General features: G+C 40.2%; 1 protein-coding gene across 3 annotated transcripts in view; it reads right to left on the reverse strand.

Annotated features, from left to right (window-relative positions):
* ERMP1 (endoplasmic reticulum metallopeptidase 1) overlaps nucleotides 1-16,113 on the reverse strand; it is a 42,245-nt gene extending 26,132 nt beyond the window's left edge. For 2 of the 3 annotated variants that reach the window (XR_005261550.2, XR_011806065.1), the window contains exons 1-10: nucleotides 15,703-16,113; nucleotides 15,229-15,530; nucleotides 11,316-11,443; nucleotides 10,867-10,972; nucleotides 9,828-9,974; nucleotides 8,230-8,322; nucleotides 4,768-4,980; nucleotides 3,628-3,848; nucleotides 865-1,039; nucleotides 421-611 (exon numbers count right to left, since the gene is read on the reverse strand). Coding sequence is in view for 1 of the 3 variants with exons in the window: in XM_038170024.1 (XP_038025952.1) it covers nucleotides 421-611; nucleotides 865-1,039; nucleotides 3,628-3,848; nucleotides 4,768-4,980; nucleotides 8,230-8,322; nucleotides 9,828-9,974; nucleotides 10,867-10,972; nucleotides 11,316-11,443; nucleotides 15,229-15,530; nucleotides 15,703-16,007 (1,881 nt within the window). In the remaining 2 variants the exon portion in view is untranslated. The remainder of the gene's footprint in view (nucleotides 1-420; nucleotides 612-864; nucleotides 1,040-3,627; nucleotides 3,849-4,767; nucleotides 4,981-8,229; nucleotides 8,323-9,827; nucleotides 9,975-10,866; nucleotides 10,973-11,315; nucleotides 11,444-15,228; nucleotides 15,531-15,702) is intronic. The other variant, XM_038170024.1, reaches the window with a different exon arrangement.
* Between the last annotated feature and the right edge of the window lie 5,793 nt (nucleotides 16,114-21,906).

Genomic DNA, 21,906 nt, shown 5'->3' on the forward strand with positions numbered 1-21,906 from the left:
AAATCTTTTTAAAAACATCTGCCAAAAAAAAGTCCTGAAAACTTTGCAGCAAGGGCAGCATAAAAAAAAATAATTTTTTTCTTTTTTTTGGAAATGTAGTACATTTTTTGTTCAGCCACATACCACATTCCACCTAAAATGAATACCTGTTCAAATGCCATCATCAATTTTTTTGTATTTTACAGCAGTTATTACTACATCACTACTGAGCAGATACATTTTTGTAATCCCTGCTTCAATTACTTCTCTCTAACACAAAACATAGGATCCTTCACATTTCCTAGAATTTCCTTGTATTAACACTTGAGATATTCAACAATACTATTAATTTCAAACAGAAGTATAGAAAAAATATATATTTTTTTTTCAACTCTAGAGAAAGCTTAGAAGTTTTCAACATCATTTAAAAACTCTACTTACAAAATAGGATGACAGAATCATAGTGATGGCCACAATAAATCCTGCCAACACTACATCTGGTGGAATTTCTGAACCACTTCGTCCCATGATAGGAGTAAACATTTCAAATATAGTCCAACTAAGATACATTATATACAGATAGGGAACAAACATTCCCAGCATGTACAGCACAAGAAACTTAATTGTGGCACCTACAAGACATAAAGCACATAGCATTAATAATATATCCAAACACTGCTGCAAGGCCCAATGTACAATACCAGCCCTCGCCCTGAGATGGATAGGAAAAAAGGACGCTATTTTACATAGCCAATGCCAATGTAACTCTTCCAAAACCACTGCAAAACTACTCTTATGTTAAAAAAAGAAACAAACAAAAAAAAAAAAAAAACAACAGGTTTTCTGCTCCAAACGCTGCAATTATCTACCCCCACAAACTCATACCTTTTTGTCTGAATTCCTTATGGATCATCAGCTTAGTGAGTAATGGAAATGCCACCCACAACATACAAATGAACGCTGAACAAAGGCCTATCTGAGTAATCACAGCCAATGCTATAGTCCAAATCAGCAATGAGGCATCAAAAAACACATCTCCCAGGTTCAGGTCATTCATACTCTGTAACAAAAAAGGGAATCAGTTATTGCCAAGCAGAAATATTTTATGTATCATGTTTCTTAAGAACACACACAAAAATTCCAATTTCTTCTATGTAATTGTTACAATTGCTTTGTCCACATAACACATTTACCATCTCACCACTCTCCCTGCCATTTAGAGTTACTCATGACAGTTTTCCCTTGTAGGTGCTTTTCTTTTCTTAACCATCTGCTCTGACTTATCTTGAAGAAGAGATTACACAGAATGGGATGGACAGGAGTGGAGTACAAATTACAATACCAAGAAGATGGCAGGCTAATGTTTCAGGTACATATGCAAAAAGGTCTTTTTATAAAAAGCACTGGTATTTGTGAAGCATATCGACAAGTTATGTACTACTTATGTGTGAAAAGAATTACATATACCTCCTGAAATTCTAAACTGCTTTTGCACAGCAGTTGTTAATATACTATTTCTTAAGCAAGTAATGTTATTATTGGATAAACATTACACTGGTGCTTTTATGTGTCACACCACAGCTGTCACTTCAGAAGTCTGCTTTTTTCATACATTATTTGTTTTGAAGAGGACATGCATGGTTGAGTTAATATCAGATACGTTTTAGAAAAAAAAAATTAACCCTTGAAAATGTGTTTTTATTTGTTGTCTTTAGTTAAATACAGTGTTGCACTGTTTGCAGCACAAGACTTGTAACTGTGAATGCTGTTAGCAGCAAGAAGAACTGCTTCACTGAACAGCTATCAAAAAGCACTTAGTTGAGTTTTGGGCTGTGAAAAATGTTGGGCAGTAGGGATAAGAAACTTTTGGGTTACCAAACATATTTCAAAACAAAAAGTTATTACATCACAAGTTCTTAAGCCAGTAACAGAAGACACACTGCTTCATCAACACCCAGGCATTGCCTGTAATACCCAAGTAACAGATTAGCTTCCAAAATTTTTATGCAACACTTCTTAGGGACAATGTAAATTACTGAGGCAGCATAAAGTGTGGAATACTGCACGCTATAGCGCGCCAAGAAAATTGAGAGAGGCACGGTATCTAGTCATCTGATCTGTTCTTCAGACAATCAGCAGGTAAGAACTAGATCCAGCACCTGAAACAACTGAATGATTAGGTAAAGTAAGCTCTCCTGTCAGTAAGAACCTCTATTCCAAAAGACTAGACTAAGGTAATGTCCTACCTATTTTATACATGGTTCATCTTTTCAATAAAAGGTCACTAGCATTATTGTTTTTTAAATTATTCATACACATACTCCATAAAACAAACAACTTCCAGATGAGGAAATAATGGATACACTCAGAACGTACACCAGTCAAGTAAAATATCAGTAAGTTTTTAAACTTGAAGTATTTGGATGAAATTGAATTTGACTGACAACTTAGGTTTCTTAAATTCCACCACCCTAGGCTTGTACAAACGGCTGAGAAGGATAAGTAATGGTAAGCTGAATGACTAAATACCATCATGCCTAAAACCTGTAAACTTAAAACAGGCTCAAGCAGTTGACTTCTCCCTTTTAAGAGCACCATCTGCCAGATACCTCAAGGCACTACAGAAATACAAAACAATTTAACTATCATCTACACATTTGGGATTATTATGAACTATAATTATGACATTATTATGCAAGTTACATTGTGTTGGTTAGTCCACACAGAAGAATTCTGTGCAAAAAAAGATAGATATGCAGTAATCATGACAAATGACAGCAATGAAAAGGTAACATGACAAAACCTAAATCAAACTTTGTTGGGACCTAAAGGACTTTTATCTACAGCAGAAAAGAATGTGGAACATAAAGAGTTCTCTTTCAGATCCAGTTGTGGTCAAAACAAGTAACAGATATCAGAATAATCATACAGAATAACCATAGATTGCAGGCTGAAAACTCAAATTTTTTTTTACAAAAGCTCCACTTAGAAAGCTTTACACAGCACAGGTTATTGCATTACAGAATGATAAATTCTGATAGTTGTAAGAAAAAAGCTTTCACGTGAACAATCTGAAAAAAATTTGCTTAGAAGGCAATGAATACTAATGGCCTTACCAAACAAACATGCATAATAATGGGGCAGAATACAACACAGAGCAGGTATCCCAAGTTTCATGACAAAAATTTACATGGTGAATTAGATGAAATAATGAACAAAAATATTAAAAGATTCATTAAAAGCACGAAAATAAACAAACTGTGGGACACACAGTTATACACGTAAATTCAGAAGCAAGAATCTGTTAAGATTCAAAGACCATATAGATGTCAATTCTGTAAGTATCAAGAACACTTGAAGATATCAAAAAAAAATTATCCAGCTGTTATTTGATCTCTTACCAATGAAATGATAGGAGAAAGGGAGAGTGCAGAGAGGAAAAGAAACAATACCTTACATTGTCTTCTACAAGGCTCTTGCCTGTCACTCCTGGCCCCAAGCAGGAATTGCTACAAGTCATTAGCAAGGGCAAAGACTTAAATCAAGGGGCTGTTAACTCTCATTTAACACAGCAATAATCCTTATGTTTAAATGAGATTAAACACTACACTCACCACCCCTCAAAACTGGCAATGAAATTAGGCTTACCTTGTAGTAAAACTTCTTGGCTAGTGTATGCACAAGGATGAGTTTAGCTGCAGCTGCAGTGCCATACAGAAACACAGAAACATAGAAATGGGTATACCAAGATAGAGACCGTCCAATGAGAGAGACGAACACTGCCACAATAACCACAGTTACTAGTGTGGAGATCCAACTTAACAGTATTAAGCCAAATGCAGTAAATAATTTCTTCAAGTTATTAATAACTGTGAAGAAGAAGAAAAAGTTTAATTCAACAGTCATACCTATTATTTTTAAATACTATCATCAACATTAAAACTACCCTCAGCATAATTTCTGTAATGCCCACATGAAGTCTGTATGGGAAGTGCACTCTGCAGATTTCTTTACAGAATGGTCTTTATATCACGTAGCCTACTCCTTTTACAGTCTTCCTCCCTACAGGATTAATTCCCAGACAACTAGTCTATTTCCTAGGTTATCATATTCCCGATAATAAAAATTTGTCTAAGGAATCAGTGAAGAGACTACAATCTAGAAGGTCTCAACAAATGTCAGAGTTGCTTTTCTTCTAACTTTTTCATATTCTAAAAATGCTTTCTGGATTTTTTTTTTTTAATTTTATTTTAATGTGTGCTCCTATGCTTCAAATGAAAATGTATAACTAGAGGATTTAAGTTGTTTTACACCCTTAATTAAGTATTGATATAATTTTTCCTGTTTGTGTTGTTATGTGCTCCAGCATATGGCCAGGAGTTCATGAATCATATTTCTGAAGTCCTACCTGTATTAATAGAACAAAAAGTTTATACAGATGGTAGGTGAACTTTCTTTTTCCCCATATTCAGATCTTTAAAAGATTTAGTTTAAATCTTCATGAACAGATAAAAGATATAGTTGTAATTCATAAATGCTAGACATCTAGGCCTGTAATTTCATCATCATAATGATTCACAACTGAGTTTTCATCTCTTAAAACAAAAGTAATTCCTGCACACCTGAAGTTTATTCCTTAAGTTTATGAAATCAGAGAACCATCACAGAAGGTTGTGGTTGGAAGGGACTTATGGAGATCATTTGCCATTACCTCCTGAGTACTTCTATATCTACTAATTGTTATTAAATAATAATGCGATTGATCTCAAAACAAAACACTAGACTTACCTCTGGTTTTGGGCTGGAATACTTTCTTGCCTAAGTAAAGAAAAGCAATTGCTGCTATTATGCAATTCATGATGGTGCCAACACGAGCAGGGTAAGCCAGGACAAATAAGCCAAGTACATCAAAAAACACAACATTTCCATGTCTATACTCAAAAGATTTGGCCAGCTTATCCGATGTTGCAAGGTATTTTAGGACAGCTAGAATATTGTCACCTATTAAAAAAGCAGATACACAACGTAACTGTATCAGGGTTGATGAATTAGCACATAGCATTCTTTTATGTACTTAAAAAAAATGTTTTGAGTTATCCAAAACATGAGAAACGAACATGCAACTGATTATTCTAAATATCTATTTGATAATAAGCAGTGCAAAGTATTTTCATGAGGTAATCTACACAGTTCTCCCTGAAGTAAGTACACTTGGAAAGCTTCATATATTTAAATACTACATCAATGAAGGGAGAAAGCGTATCTTCAGAATCAGATAATCATGGAATGGTTTGGAATGGAAGGGACCTTAAGGATCACCCAGTTCCAACCCCCCTGTCATAGGCAGGGACACCTCCCACCAGACCAGGTTGCCCAAAGCCCCATCCAGCCTGGCCTTGAACACCTCCAGGGATGGGGCATCCACAGCTTCTCTGAGCAGCCTGTGCCAGTGCCTCACCACCCTCACAGTAAAGAGTTTCTTCTAAATGTTTAATCTAAATCTTCCGTCTTTCAATTTAAAACCATTACTCGTAGTACTATCACTACACTCCCTGACAAAGAGTCCCTCCCCAGCTTTCTTGTACCCTTTTCCAGTACCCTTTAGGTGCTGGAAGACTGCTACAAGGTCTCTCCAGAGAGCTCTCTTCTGCATGCTGAACAACCCCAACTCCTTCAGCCTGTCTTCACACGGGCGGTGCTCCAGCCCTTTGATCAACCTCATGGCCCTCCTCTGGACTTGTTCTAACAGGTCCATGTCCTCCTTGTGCTGGGGGCCCCAGAGCTGAATGCAGGACTCCAGGTGGGGTCTCACAAGAGCAGAACAGAAGGGGGACAATCACCTCCCTTGACCTGCTGGTCACACTGCTTTTGGTGCAGCCCAACATATGGTTGGCTTTCTGGGCAGCCAGTGCACATGGACAGCGCATGTTGAGCTTCTCTTTAATCAACACCCCTAGGTCCTTCTCCTTAGGGCTGCTCCCAATCCATTCTCTGCCTATCCTGTATTTGTGCTTAGAATTATCCCAGCCCAAATGCGGGTCCTTGCACTTGGCCTTGTTGAACCTCATGAGGTTCGCACAGGCCCACCTCTCAGGCCTGTCCAGGTCCCTCTGGATGCCATCCCTTCCCTCCAGTGTGCCAACTGCACAACACAGCTTGGTGTGATCAGCAAGCCTGCTGAGGGTGCACTCGATCCCATTGTACATGTCACCGAAGACGTTAAATAGTGCCAGTCCCACTACTGACCCCTGAGGAACACCACTCTTTATGGATTTCCACTTGGACATTGAGCCGTTGACCACAAGTCTTTGACTGTGACCATCCAGACAACTCCTTACCCACCCAATGGATAAGGCCCATCCATAAAAAACACGTTTGTCCAATTCAGAAACAAGGATATTATGTGGGACAGTGTCAAATGCTTTGCACAAGTCCAGGTAGATGATGTCAGTTGCTCTTCCCCTATCCACCAGTGCTGTAACCCTACTGGAGAAGGCCACCAGATTTGTCAGTCACAATCTGCGCTTAGTGAAGCCATGTTGGCTGTCAACAATCACCTCCTTGTTTACCATGTGCCTTAGCACAGTTTCCAGAAGGATCATCTCCATGATCTTGCCAGGTACAAAGGTGAGGCCTATAGTTCCCCAAGTGTTCCTTTTTTCCCTTTTTAAAAATGGGGGCTGTGTTTCCGCTCTTCCAGTCAGTGGGAACTTCGCCAGAATGCCATGACTTCTGAAGTCTGATGGATAGAAGCTTAGCAACTAAATCAGCCCGTTCAGGACACGTGGATGCACCTCATCAGGTCCCATGGATTTGTGCACCTTTGTGTTCTTTAGATGGTCTTGAACCCGATTTCCTACAGCAGGTGTTTCATCACTCTTACAGTCCCTGCCTTCACCTTCTGGTGCCCAAGGCAAGTCTTCACTCCTGCCAGTGAAGACTGAGGCAAGAAAGTCATTGAGTACCTCAGCCTTCTCCATATCCTGTGTAACCAGGTCTCCCTTTTAATTCCAAAGAGGGGCCACAATTTCTCTAGTCTTCCTTTTATCAGTGACGTACCTATAGAAGCATTTTTCTTGTTGCCCTTGATGTCCCTGAATAAGTTCAATTCTAAAAGTGCTTTGGCTTTCCTAACTTGATTCCTGGCTGCTCAGACAATGTCTCTTTCAGCCCATAAGCAGTAGACTTCAGGCCTCACCAACAGAGGAGTTTCATTTTCTGTTTACCTTCTTGCTCTTGTCCCTGCCCCCAGTAGCTAACTCCATGTTTCACTATGAATTACCTGCCTTCCTTTTCCTCAATGACAGTAATGTAAGGAAACAAGGAAGTTGTTTTCTTTTGTACAGGTACAAACCACCTTCCTGCCTCTCATAATACAGCCAAAACCACGTTTGTTTTGCTTTATTTTTAAGCTGCGAAATGTTTACCAAGAAATGGTCTCCCTAACCACTATGAGCAGTAAAATCAGCTTTCCAACAGAAATTTAGAGGAAAGTGTTATTTTTTATCTTACAGTTGTGTTGGTGCAAATAAACATTTAAAGCTCTTACTGATGCTGGACCCCTCAGTGGACTTCTATTAGCTTACAGAAGACAGTGGTCAAAAACCTGGAGCTGCTTAGGATTGTGTTAGTTTTTCTGAGAAACTAAAAGTTTTACTGTAACTTTCTTTTCTGAAATCTGTGAAATAACCTACTACACATCCAATCTGTCAGTAGAAAATCAATGTTATTCGCCAACAATCCACAGCCTATATACTGCTATGTTAGGTCAATTGAGACTTATTCTAAATGAAAAATCTCTACTGGCAAGTTGATCTCTATGCTATCTACTTAACCATAATCCTCTCATGACAATCATGAATCAATAAGGGGAATTACCAAGAGAAAAGGAATGACAAATGCTGAACAATCAGGTATCAATGAATGTAAATTACTCAAATGGCCAGATTACAACCTTAATTAGATTCTACAATTACTTTCAAATCAACATCACTGGATGGTGACAAAGTTTTCTTTTCAGAGCTCCTCAAACATATTCCCTATGTATTTTAAAGGCATGTGTTCAGTTAACATTGTTTTCTTACCAAGATGGTCAAGTAGTTCTTAACATTATAAATTTATTGAGATAGTAGCCTTACATCAAAATGAAAACACAACAATGTAGTCCTACTTTAAGGCTTAGTAGCTATTACTGAATTTTTGATAGTAACAATTAAGTCAGTAAGTTATTGAAATCTTAGAAATACCAACCTGCTCTCTGAATCGAATCTGTTAAAATTCTGTCTGATGTGTCATACTTTGTATGATAAATATAGCCATTTTCAATAAAAGCCAGGTCTATCCCTACAGAAAGAGGAAAAGCAAGAGAAATTATGTAAACCTAAAAACACAAAGCAAGTGTGAAACCTCAGATAAATTTCATGTAAAACACTGGTCTACTTTGTAACACATGTACTTTCCTCAGAAATTAACAAATCAGTCTGCTTTATGGAAGACTAACCAGAACTCCACCTGGTGGACTCCAAATTAAACTCCAAATTAAAATGTGTCCTTCCTAACTTATTGATTACATGACATCTGTACAGAAATTTATGTCTCTTTACTGGTGAAACACATGGAAATTCTTAGCCATGTCAACTTCAGAAGAAACAACATGTTTGTTTTCCAAATATTTACTATTAAAACATCAGTAGAGTTCCACTGTGAAAAAAGCAGTACTGTAGAACACTTTCTCTAAATGCTAGCTGTATTCTTTTTACTATGGATTTGTAAACAGATTTTTAGATAGCCAGTCCAAAAGTTCTACAGATGCCCAAATACTTTGTAAAGATAAAAAAATTATATATTCAGCACATCCAAAGTGTGTATACTCTCAGTTGCATATGCAAAAAGCTCTTCTCAGCAATCTGACTCCTCAAGATTTTGCAGAGGTTTAACAAATCAATTCTACCAGTGGACAAAGTGGAACAAATTACTTCTCCAGCTCAATTTTTTTTATGAGTTTAGAAAAAGCCAAGGTTAGGGCGAATTCATTTACCATTTATGAACCAGGTACAATTCCAAACAAATAACAGAACAAATTGTAGAAAGCCAGCTATTTTATGTTCTGTGGTACATTTCTAGCCTGAAAAGTTTCAAATAAGTTTTTCTCTCAAAACCAGTTCAGAAAGATCACTTTTCTTGGAAGTAATTCCAATGGCAACTCACGCCAGATAGTGAGGAACATTTACTTTTTTTTTTGAATTACGTTTGTTCAGATATCATTTTTTGTTTCGCATTTTTTTCCACTGAAAATTCTCTACAGAATGGATAAGAATCTATAAACCACACTGCAAAACCAAAAAACTTTCCTTCACTGTCTTGTGTTTAATTACACCCTGGCCTTCCACTCACTCCTTCCCCCCCAAATAATGAAAGTTCATTACTTACTAAGTCACTGTTTTAAAAAAAGCTGCTTTTAGTTTATTCACTAGTTTTTTTTGTTTTTTTTTGTTTTTTTTTTTTTTTTCTCATTAGTTATTTAATTCCTGCAAGCAAGTTATTAGCACCATTACTAAAGTGTTTAAAAACAAAGTATTTAAGTGTACTGCTATTTCCTGGAGTATTTCCCTAATTTTTAGACTAATTTTCTACCACGTAGTTTCTTTCTGGAAAACAGCAGTCTCCAAAAACATTCTTAAAAACTACATGGTACAGGAATGCTGAATGCTATTGCCTTAGGAAAAAGACAGGAAAATTTTCTCCCAGACTACAACCCAGACCAAAGTTGAGGACCTTTACATAGTGAACAACAGAACAGTCTACTTGTTATATACTTAGATAAATGGACATGCCTTCTGATACCATACCTGGAACATTACCAAAGTCCCTGTAGATCCGGAAGTCTGTATCTGCTGGGATAATACCACTCTGAAAGATTTCCTGTGCCACTACAGAGGCAAAGGGATGTTTGGCTGCATATACATATGCCTGTACCAACCATGGATTTTCAGGTCCTAACAAAAGATGAGCAGAAAGCTCAGAACAATTATTTTTTGAACTTCAATTAAGATAACCTTATTGTAACAACAACAACAAAAACAACACATAGGAACTCCCTAGAGTTGTAATGCTGTTACCTCACAAGGTATACTAAGTTCATTAGTGTCAGCTGAAGCACTCACATACTTGAGATATTTAGTCACACTTTGAGGGGAAAATCATGAATGCCTTGGGTGTTCAGTGGCAAGGTAGATACACCATCTACCAAAGACCAAGCAGAAACCACAACCTTTAGCAGAATTTCCAATTTATCATCACAATTGGATGATAAATCCAATTAAACACAACATTCTTTATCACAGATAAAAATTCTTTACTGAACAGTCTCTCCATCAAAGCATTCAATGCAAGTAAAAAATTAAGCAGCCGCAGTAGTAGAAGGAAATCTGTAGTCCAACTAGGATGGAGCAGAAGTATAACAGCAGTGCATGTGATAAGTTTTGCTGCTCTCCAAGCAGCAAATGGAGTTCTAATGCCAACATCTCTCTGCAAAGATTTTGGAAAAGTTATGTGAAAATTAAAAAAGCATATGAAAGTATGAGTATGCAAGAGATAAGAGATATAGAAATCTGTTTTTTCCTTACTACCTTGATGTAGGAAAGAAATACAATTTCCTTAGTTCTGTTCTACACAGGTTTCCCATCTGTAAGGGAACTTCTGCTGCAGTGCTTTACCCTACATGCATCTAAAGATGCAGAGCAACTTACTTGCAACAGAGGGTTGATAAAGGGCATAGCAGTTCTCTTATCTTTTGTTTGTGAGCAACTTTCAATACTTTTTTAAGTCTACATTATCTCATGATCAAATTATCCCAGTGTAGAAACTGGACACAATACGTGCTCCTACCTGTTTGAAAAACAAGTTCTTTTCCTCCTACACCTGCTGCCTCCAGGTTAATAAAAGCTCTAATTGACTTGGCCCACTCATGTTGTGTAATGAAGCCGTGACTAGCCTTGATGAAAAACAAAGAAAATACAGGTCAAATCTCTTCCATACCAACCTAAGTGTTATTTTCCACCATGTATGATTATAACTCAAGGTTAAACAAGGCAGCCAGATCACTCACAACACAAACAAAACAGAACATCAAAGTATTCTAATTAAATTAACATAGACAACAATCTTAATCTATTTCTCACTTTTACAGCAAATATATTTTTCTCAGAATGTTAACACTGGCATTAACTAATATATCAACAGATTAAATAAACACTGTACTTGCAGTTACTCTTTCTTTTGACAGAGTCTTAATTCACAGCTTTGATACACATTTTATAATTCCGGCATATTCTTACCTGCAAAATATTTTCTTCTGCTCCATTAAACAGGAATATGACAGCATGCTGCAAGGGTTCTGATGATTTTGAGAGAGTGTAAAGTATTTCAAGCATCACTGAGCAGCTAACAGCATCATCACTGGCACCTAAAAACAACCAGCAGAACAGCATGGTTTACAACAAATGCACAGAATTGCAACTAACACCTAAGAAGACAAAAACACTTTGTGTCCTCTCAATCATTTAATCTAACCATGGCATGATTGTGTCAAACTTTAGTCTATTTTCTGCTACAGCTTGTACCTGGTATTTATGCTAGTTAGAAGCAACAGCGGAAGAAAACTAATGTTCAAAAGTTGAACAAGTGATGTACAGAGTATCAAATCCAGTACTACTCTTCACAAGATCTAGGCTAACTAAGTGCTAAACAGAAAAATGGATAACGATCACTTTGCTTAAGATCAATATGAATAAACAAGGACATAACTTTCACTTACAGCATACTCAAATTACAAAAAGTGAATTTTTATTAAAGCGAATATTATTTTGTAAATGTAAATGTAAAAAATGAAGCCACACTACTCATGCTAAGGAATTCTATGCTGCTACAATGAAGTTTAGTAACTGGACAAATCTTCCAAGTAATGTACGGCCAAGATCACAAATTAAAGCATACATCAAAATTCATATCTTTAAAACATTCATCGAGTGAAAATATGCATTGCAATGCAGTAGTTTCATGATTGGATGCTGTCTACCACCTTTCTGGTTTTGTTGCAGAAAGACCTTTTTTGCTTTGACCTCAGTGGTCTGTTCACATTCCTCATCCACCACTACCCTAGAATGGACCCAATTCCTCACACCTCCTCCAACACACCGCCCACCAGTTTTTTGTCTTGATTAAGTTACCCATCTTTTAGCCCTTGCCCCATTTCCCTCACTCTAGTGCAAGCCATAGCATCTCCCTACCCCACTCCAATCAATCAAACCTGGGAGCAAACAGAGAACTTTAACATCATTCCTGTTGGCCTGGGCTGTATAGATAATGCCAGTTTGCACTGAGATGATGACTATGGTTTGTTCAGCATTATTTGCCACAGTATGTATCAGCATGATATTAGGGAAGGCTCATTAGCTGCTGACACTGTTTAAGGTATATATAAAACAAGTATCTTTTCTGGAGCTCATAACCTGGAAAAAGACATGCTTGCCCCTTCTAAAAAAATAAGTGAGCATTCTTGATTTAAACAAAAACCTCAGTCAAAATTTTATTGTATATACATACTTTAGAATAAACAAACACATATACAAAGAAAATGTTTCCAATGCACTGGTTAGTTAATGTAGTTCTCAGAATACTTCACTCTGCCAAAGGCTTTCCAAAAAGCTCCAAAAACATATCAAATTTAAACTCCTCATTATATTGCTGCTGAAGTTTATCCATAGCCTACTCTTAGCCTCACCAAGCTCTTTTTATCTAACATGTACTGTGATGAGAATTCAACAAGAAAGTGATAAGCCCTGCTGTAAAGTAATCACTTGTCTATCTTACTGTGAAGCTAGGAAAAGTAAAGGACTTATTGGTTTCAAAATGCACACACACACCAGATTGAAGCAGCCACAGTCACACTTAAAACAGATTTTATGGCAAATATCAGTAATATAAGAAAACCATGCCATAAGCCAAATCTATACCAATACTTGCAAGGGTATTTCCACCTCCAAGTTTAATTGAGAAGAGTCAAATAATACTAATTTCCATTTAGATGGCCTATCAGAACAAGAGAAATATGTTAGGAGCTTATAGTTTATATGTTTCCTTCACAAGCTTTTTTCCTCACCTGCTTCTTTAGTTAGAAAGAGACTAAACATCGAAGCTCAGACAGTTTACTGAGCTATCTTTACTCATTTTTGTTTGTTTGTTGTTTAAACTGTTTCCCTAATACTGCACTGTGCTGTACTATTAGCAGAAGTGAGATGTACTTGCCTTGCTTTCCAGGAAATGATACACAGGAACATTAGTGGCAACAAAGATAACTTTAAATGTCTGAATACCAAAATACTTGGTAACGCTTTAAAACGATTGAGGGATACATTTGTGAATAGCCCAAACTAACGTAAGGGTGTGAATACTAACACCCAAAGGAAACCAATAAAAAACTTTATACAGACTTGATATCTTTTCCATCAGCACACAATTGGGCTCACGGGCCATTAATCATGCCAGGAAAGCACATCTATAAGCATCAACATCAGATTATCTATTTGTATCTGATTCGTCATGTATACTACTCATTGAAGTATACAAGAGTCATACTGATTTGGGTTAAACTAACATTTTCAGTAATTAAAAAAAAAAAAAAAAGAAACTGTAAGCGAAGAACTTATAGAAATACAGGAGAATAGAAAATAAAAGGTTTGTTCTTATAGAATATAAAAGTTTTACTACAGGAAAATGAAATAGCATTTCCTCACTGCTGTTGTAAAGCGCTGCTTTTGGTTGAGGGCAAGCACACAGGTTGATTTCTATCTCCTCCACATATTCTGTACAACCCTATACTATAGGAATCATTAGTTTTCTGGCATTACTGTGCAAGGCTGGTGAAACATTTCACTGCCTGAATGAAAGTTATTGATGGATGTATAACCCTGTGCAACAACCCAAAGAAACAGGCATGCCGCTTACACAAGACATCAATCTAAAAACAGTTCTTATTCATCATTACGTTATACTTGTGAAGTATTCTTTAAGTCTAGGCAGTCATGTTTAGAACATAAGTGAAGTAATTACAATCAACACAGTTCCTAAATCACAGTGAATGTGTAACAATCACACAGTTATTATACTTAATTGGAACTCCATCTTGCCTAAACATGACCAGAGGAGAAAAAGAAGTCTTCTTCTAACACTACGTGTTAACAGAAAAAAGGCGCAAAGAGTATAGCAAATGTTTTGTTTCTCTAACGCTCAACTCATTAATTCTCACGTCTCATCATTAATAGTGATTACTTTTGTGTGCTAAAGACCAAAAAGGTTGCCTTCCGAAATAGAAATACAGTGCAGGCTGTAAATAAAAAATCTTAAGTAAAAACAGCACTGTCAGTGACTGAAACCTATACATATTTTTCGTCTGCAATAATTAACATATACTTGGGGCTACGAGTTACAGCAAATGTTTTTGTGTGGTTTCCAGTTCCATACCTTCCTGGCAATATTAAACCATGTATTTGCCAAGCTGTTTACACCCATGTTGCAATAATTCTTTAACATGATTAGATTTATAAAAATGCAGTAGGACAAGAATGAGAAAACACACAACAGTGAAAGTAGCAGTAAGAGACATACATATCAACTTAACTTTTGATCACTGCAATTATTTTTTTAGTCAGAAGCTAGGAATGCAGAAACTGTATAGCATATGGGTACAATAATAAAAATTTGAGATAAGTGTGATACCAGCTGACACAGGGAAAAGGAGAATAAAATAGATTGGTTTGTGGGGGTGGGAACAGCCCCCAGCATGAAGCATCCTGTTTAAGGAAAGCCAGGTTTAAATCAGTACAGAAGTATGGAAAGACCTGAACAACAGGTATCAGGAGCACATGCCTAAGAAATGAACTATATTAAAAAAAAAAAAAAAAAAAAAAAAAAAAAAAAAAAGGTGGATTCAACCTAACTTCCTAGAAACCCAAACATAACATCTATAATTTGCTGTCTACCAGAAAAGAAAAATTAAAATCTGAAACATGCTGACTTTTAACAGGACCAACCTGCCACTCTAAGTACTGAATTTTACTGAAATCAAGCACAGAGTAATTGACACACAGAGTGTCCTGGCACATGGCTATGACAGCACTTGGTATGAGACAACAGTGAGCCAAGCTCAGTGGCTCATGTGACGCAGAGGGATGGAGGAGCATGTGGACCTACCTGGGGTATTTGGTACGGAATCAAAGTGACAATTGGATAAGACTGCATGCTCAGCTCCATTTCGGGGTTCCAGCTTCACTACCACATTGGTTATGTTTGCATAGTAACTAGTAAAGCCTCCCAAAAAGTCAATGCTGAAGGAGCCTGTCGGCCTCTGCACGTCTACAGAGATCTTGTGAGCATCTGTGCTTTCAGTTTCTATCGCCCTGATTTGTTCTAGGAGGTAGTTAACTGCAAGAACTTCATTCGCCGGGCTTCCAACCGTCCTGGGCCCAATCGCTGTTAAGTTGTCGAGGTACCCCCTGCAGGAGAGACAGCACACGTTCAGCGCCCGCACGCTTGGTACTCCACACACAGCCCACCGAAAGCTTTACACTCCCCTGCCCACCTCCAAGGCTCGCTCAGCGCAGAACCCGACCCGCACGCCAACCAGAGCCCCCAGCACGGTGCGGGGGGGGCTGTCCCGGCCGCTACCTGGCGCGGTGCGCGCTGAAGTGCGGGTTCCCGCCGCGCTGCGGGCGGCTCAGCAGGTGCCGGTGCGCGACGTGCACCAGGCCGCGCAGCGCCAGCAGGTACAGCAGCACCACCGCCGCCGCCCGCCGCTCCGGCAGCGCCTGCGGCCGCCGCCGCCCCCCGTCCCGGCTCTTCCCCGCGGCGCAGTCGCCGTCTCCGTCGTCGTCCTGTCGCGGAGGTGCCGCCGGGCGCCGGTCGCGATCGCGCTCCCCGCCGCTGCCGGCCGCGCGCAGCCGCCGCACCGCCGCCGCCGCGCTCCGCTCCATGGCCCCGCGCGCCCGCTGCGGTACGGGGCAGGCCGAGGCTCAAAAATGAGCGGCGACACCGACCCGCGCCCCGCCGCGCCGTGCCGGGGGAGGGGAGGGGAGGGGAGGGCGGCCGGGACGCGGAGCCACGGGGCGGGATCACGGGGGGGGAGGGCGGGGCAGGCGGCACCCACCCCCTCGCCGCGGGGCGGGGTGCAGGCTGCCGGGGCGTTGGGGCCGTTGGGGCCGTTGGCGCCGTTATGCCGGCAACGGGCGGCGCGCGCCGGCGTCTGAGGGGGGGGTGCCTGTCCCGTCGGGAGTCTTGGCGTTAAAAGCGTTAAAAACATAGCAGCAATAAAAAAAGTTAAACCGATAAAAGCATGAAATCAGTGAAAAACATCAAATCAGTAAAAAAAAAAAACACCAAATCAGTCAAAGCACTGCGAGCCCCACACACGGGAAGGACGGCGGCTGGGGCGCACGGACGCGGGCTCGGTCCCCTCAGGAGCCGGGGGGGGGGGAGCAGCCCTGCGGCGCTCCGGGGCGAGGAGGGGCGGGCGGAGGGGCGGCTTGTTTCGGCCATGGCCTCGTAGCCCCTCGCCCGGCTGGCCCTGAGGGGGGAGAGGTGTCCCTGGTGCCGTGCGGTGCGCTCAGGCAGCGGAGCCCGGGTGCACCCAGCGTTACGGATAAACTCAGCACTGCTGCCTGCAGGGAGCTGCCCAGCAGCAGTCGGGATACCCTTCGGGACAAAACAAAAACAAACAAACAAACAAAACAAAACAAAACTCTGAAGGAGTGGTGCCTTAAAATGGGATGACTATGCTCTTTGCCGCATTCAGGTGCTTTTGTAAATTTCCATATTCTGGTTCACTGAGTTTTCTCCTTCGCTTCATTTCAGATTCATCAAGGACAAGGTTATGGCTCACAGCCCTAGGTTGTGTTACTACATCTGAGACCCAGTAACACAGTTCTGGGCCGAGAGGTTTGATTTCTCTTTTGTTCAGTTTTTCTTCCTGCTTCATTTATTTTTTTTTTTCCACTTATCAATGCTACCTCTCTCTTCACAAGGAGATGGGATCAGGAAAAACGCACGCCCAAACTTGGCTCCCAGAAGATTTTACACGCGAAACAGCTCTACTCTGAAAAGTTCCAATGTAAATGTTTTCTCAAGCATGCAAGTGCGTAATCAGTCCAGGGAAATGCTTGCAACACAAATATGCAAGCCACCCTTTGAAAATGCCATCTTAATAATCTGCATGATGACAAGATATTAATACAAAGAAAAAGATGTGATGTTGAAGAAAGATGTGGCCAGGTATTCAGTGTAGATCTGTATTTCTCATTTGAAATTTTTAAGTAAGTCCTAAATCTGTTCCGAGAAATCAGACCAGGAATTAAGTATGGACTTTCATCTTGTATTTTCATCTCATGTAAAACACCATCAGTGCTAAAGCACGGGGGGCCACCAGTCCTGAAAAACTCACCTAGGCGGCTTTATGCAGGGACTGTTCCTCTCCAGGAACACCAGTTGCTGAATTTCAATTTGACTATGTTAGAACAGGCTCTGCATTCTTGATTTCAGGGGTAATGTACACTGTGAGAAAACAGCAGCTAAGCATTATTCATTTATTTTACCTCTCTATATATTTCAGGATTAGGGCTGTAAAAGAACTTCATTCTTTCCCTTTCAGTGGTCATTTTTCTTTCATTGTTTGGGCAACATCTGGGTATTGAGAACCCTCAGTCAAAAAGCAGACCAGACTCTACTGACTTTGGTGACAGTCACACTCCCCAGATACATAACATTTTTTAATGCTCTGTCAATGCAAAATTCAGAAGTAATTTTCTCATTTAGATTTGAAAGTCTTCTGATAGTTGGAGTAGTGACAGCCCTTTTATGATCTGTTCTGAGCATAGCATTTGGGAGGGCAGTGTGCAATGTGAATTAAGCTGGAAGTATAGTGCATACACGTTTTGACATGAAAGAAGTGTCAGAGTCAAATACATCAACAAACGTAGTGCTTTTTATTGCTCTGTTAGTCTGGAATGACCGATTTAAGGTAATTGGATCTAATTTCCAAATGATTCAGCATATATTCAGTTTGATTTTATGTCAAGAAGACTGATGCTTAACCTAGTTCTTGTAAATGACACTGCTTCATTTTCTCACCTCAGAACAGAGGGAAATCCCTTGTTCACTGGGCATGACTTATAAGCTAAAAAGGCAGATTTTTTTTTTCTGCTTAAAAGCAGAAAAATTAAAAACCCAGTATCCCATCTGCAAGGACATAGAGCCTGCTTTGTTTTCTAACTTGCAAAACCAAGTTAAACAGTAGCAGGATTACTTTTTTTTTTTTTTTTTCCTGAGCAAATAAATACAAATGCAATTTTTTAGGTTAAGGCCGTAATCACCTATTTAGGGAAATTTAGGGAAAGAGATCAAGAACATTGTCCTCAGAAAAGCATTTAGTATTGATTAAAAATAAGCAATGATGAACCATCCATCAAATAATTGGTAAATTGTTCCCATAATCAGACATCCTTCTCATTAAAGCGTGACTTATTTGTATCACTAATCTCTTAGCTTCAATTTTCCATCCATTGGATGTTTGACTGATAAATTGAAAATCCCTTTGTTACAAGATTTTTGATCCACTGAATGTATTTGCACATCACAATGAAGTGTCCTTCTACACTTTTCTTCAATCTGTTACTTTTCCAATTCTTTCATCCTCGTTAAGTGTTGTCTGGCTATTTTCATTTTTTCAGCAACTTTCCTGCATGGAAGAAACAAGAGTAGAAGCGGTATTCCAGCACCTGCACCTGTGTCAAATACAAGGGAAAAATAATCGTTCTGCAGGGAGGCAGAGCCGTTTGTTTGCTTAAACATAAATACATGGTCATGGTGTCAAAGCATTGATTCTGTCCAGCTGGCTTGGGAATCTACTTCTGTCACAGCATCATGTACCAGTCAGCCACTCAGTGTTACATGGTTTGACAGACAGGATCCCCCAGATCAGATTTGGGTGAAAATGGAGCTCAGCAGAAAGCAGGAAATCCCACGGAGAAGAGAAACTAGATCTAACATGCTGAGTTTACAAGGACTATGGTTTCAGCCCTTCCCAGTGAGAACTGTGGGTTTGGGCAAATCTTACTTCCCTGTGCTGCAGCCAGAGTTGGACCCCTGCTGATCTCACAAGGTGTCTCTGCCCACATATGACGATAGAGCTAGCTCTTCACTCCTCCACCACACCTCAGGCATTGGATCTATCCTCTTTTTGATCATATACATGTAGGTTGGAAAAGACCTTCCAGGTCATCAAGTCTCTTAAACATCTCTTAAACACCTTCAGGGATGGGGGCTACACAGCTGTCTTGGGCAGCCCATTCCAAAGCTTGACCTCCCTCTCTGTAAAGAAACTCTTCCTAATATCCACTGGCACAACCTCCACTGGCACAACCTGAGACCATTTACTTTCATCCTATCACTTCTTACCTGAGAAAAGGGACTGACACCCTCTATACCACAATCACCATTCAGGTAGCTGTAGAGAGAAATGAGGTCTCCCCTCAGCCTCTTCTTCTCCAGACTAGACAATCCCCGTTTCCTTAGCTGATCCTCACATGTCTTGTTCTTTAGACCCTTCACCAGCTTTGTTGCTCTCCTCTGCACCCACTCAAACAACTCAATGCCCCTCTTGTGAGGAGCCCCAGTCTGAACACAGTATTCAAGGTGTGATCTGACCAGTGCCACATACAAGGGGACAATCACTTCCCTGGTCCTGCTGGCCACATCATTTCTGATGCAGGCCAAGATGCCATTCTTGACTACCTGGGCACCCTGCTGGCTCATGTTCAGCTGCCTGTGAACAAGGTCCTCTTTTGCTGGGCAACTTCCCAGCCACTCTTCCCCCATCCTGTACCACTGCATAGGGTTGTAACCCAAGTGTAGGACCTGGCACTAAGCCCTGTTGAATGCCATGTGACTGGACTCAGCCCATCAGTCTAGGGCTGAATTCCATTTGCAACCACTCTTTGAGCACAGCCATCCAGACAGTTCTTCACCCAGCAAACTGTACACCTGTCCAAGCCATGAGCAGCCAGTTTCTCCAGGAGAATACCACAGGAACCAGTGTCAAATGCTTCACTAAGATCCAGGTTGACAACATCCACTGCCTTTTTCCACACCTACTGAGGCAATCACCTTATCAGAGAAGGAGATCAGGTTAGTCAGGGAAGACCTGCCCTTCATGCCCATGTTGGAAATTTCGTATCACTCGGTTGTCTTGTGTCTGCTGTGTGATGGCACTCAAGATGATCTGCTCCATAACCTTCTCTGGTATCAAGGTCAGGGAAGACAGGCCTGCAATTCCCTGGGTCGTTCCTCCTGCCCTTCTTGTAGACTGGAGTCACATTTGCTAACCTCTGGTCAGCTGGGACTTCTCCAGTTAGCCAGAACTGCTGGTAAGTTATTGAGCTCAGATGTTTTTCACTTTAAGAGATCTTCTACACAGGCACACTTCATGTCATCAAGGAAGTCTGCATTTCTTCTTCCTAGTCTTTATTGTCTCACTGTATCACACAGCTCCACGTCTAGTCCATAGATGGCGTTGAGTAGGACAGTGTAGTTTAAGAAGATGAGCCTGTATCCTTTGATGTTTGTACTCTCTGCTGAATCCGTGTAAAAATCTTTCCCAGACATCATCCAGAGGCCATTCAGAGCTTATTTAACTAAACATGTCCATCTCTTTCCCAAGACACAAGGACAGTAGAAGCTTCATTAGCCCCCAAGACACCCCCAGGAACTGGGCATTTCTACAATCATCCTGTACTTTGAAGAAAATGGTAATATCCTTGTCACTCATTTCAGCAACTAGAGGTGGAAGAACCATCCATAGCTTCTGGACTGATAGGGGACAGGCAGGTTGTTGTTTGCATTAACACCACACCTAGCCATTTTTATTTTTTTTTTTTTTTATAGACTTAAACGGTGTTTTTCCCTCTTGTGTAAAGATACTTATTTTCTGTGCTCCCTCTCTCCCTTACTCTGTTATTTTGTAATGGGAGCTGTAATCATAAACAATAATTAGAGAAAATAAACTGATTATTGCTTGTCAAAAACTCAAACAACCTTTCTTCAGATAGACATATCCTGCCTTCACAACCTGTTAAGGCTCTATGTCACTCTGTGAATAAGATACTCTAATTTAGGCTCAGCATTCCCTTTGTTACTGAAGAGAGGCAAGGGCTTTGGAGGAGAATGGCTGGAGGAGAGACGGCAGGGGCAGGGAAATAATGTTAGCACGTCTGCTGTGATTTCAGGGCAGAAGGATTCTTCTTTTGCTCCCAGCCTGGAAAGGTTCAATTTTAAACTAATGATCATTTGCTAAGCTAAGCCACCTGCTCTGGGTGTCCCTGCTTGAGCAAGGGGGTTGGAAAAGATGACCTCTGGAGGTCCCTTCCAACGTCAACCATTCTGTGAAACTGTGATCCTGTGAAGTTGATAATAGGAGAATCTGAACACATTCTAAATATAAGCAATTTTTTCTTCCAGTATCTATTAAGTATCGCACATTCTTGTACAGTCTGACAGCTTCTATCAAGCCCTGTTCACTCAATAGCTTGATTGCTGTCTCTTTCTGCCCTTCACCTCTCCAATAGTCTCATTGCCAGCTACCCTATCTACACAAGAAAATAAGCAGAGAAATTGCCACCTTCATCCATCAACCTAACAACATTATGCAACTGAATCACCTGCCTGGTTCTCCTTCAGTCACGTCAAGATTTATCTTTTTTTTTTTTTCCTACAAGACTTCAAGCCACTCCATGATCACCTACGTTGCTTACCCAGTTTGGTTTTGCATCCCATGTAGCTGTCTTTGTCAGCAATGCCAGTCTTTTTATTTATTCCATAATTGTC

The sequence above is a fragment of the Anas platyrhynchos genome, chromosome Z (genome assembly GCF_047663525.1).
Source record: "Anas platyrhynchos isolate ZD024472 breed Pekin duck chromosome Z, IASCAAS_PekinDuck_T2T, whole genome shotgun sequence".
Classification (NCBI taxonomy): Eukaryota; Metazoa; Chordata; class Aves; order Anseriformes; family Anatidae; genus Anas; species Anas platyrhynchos.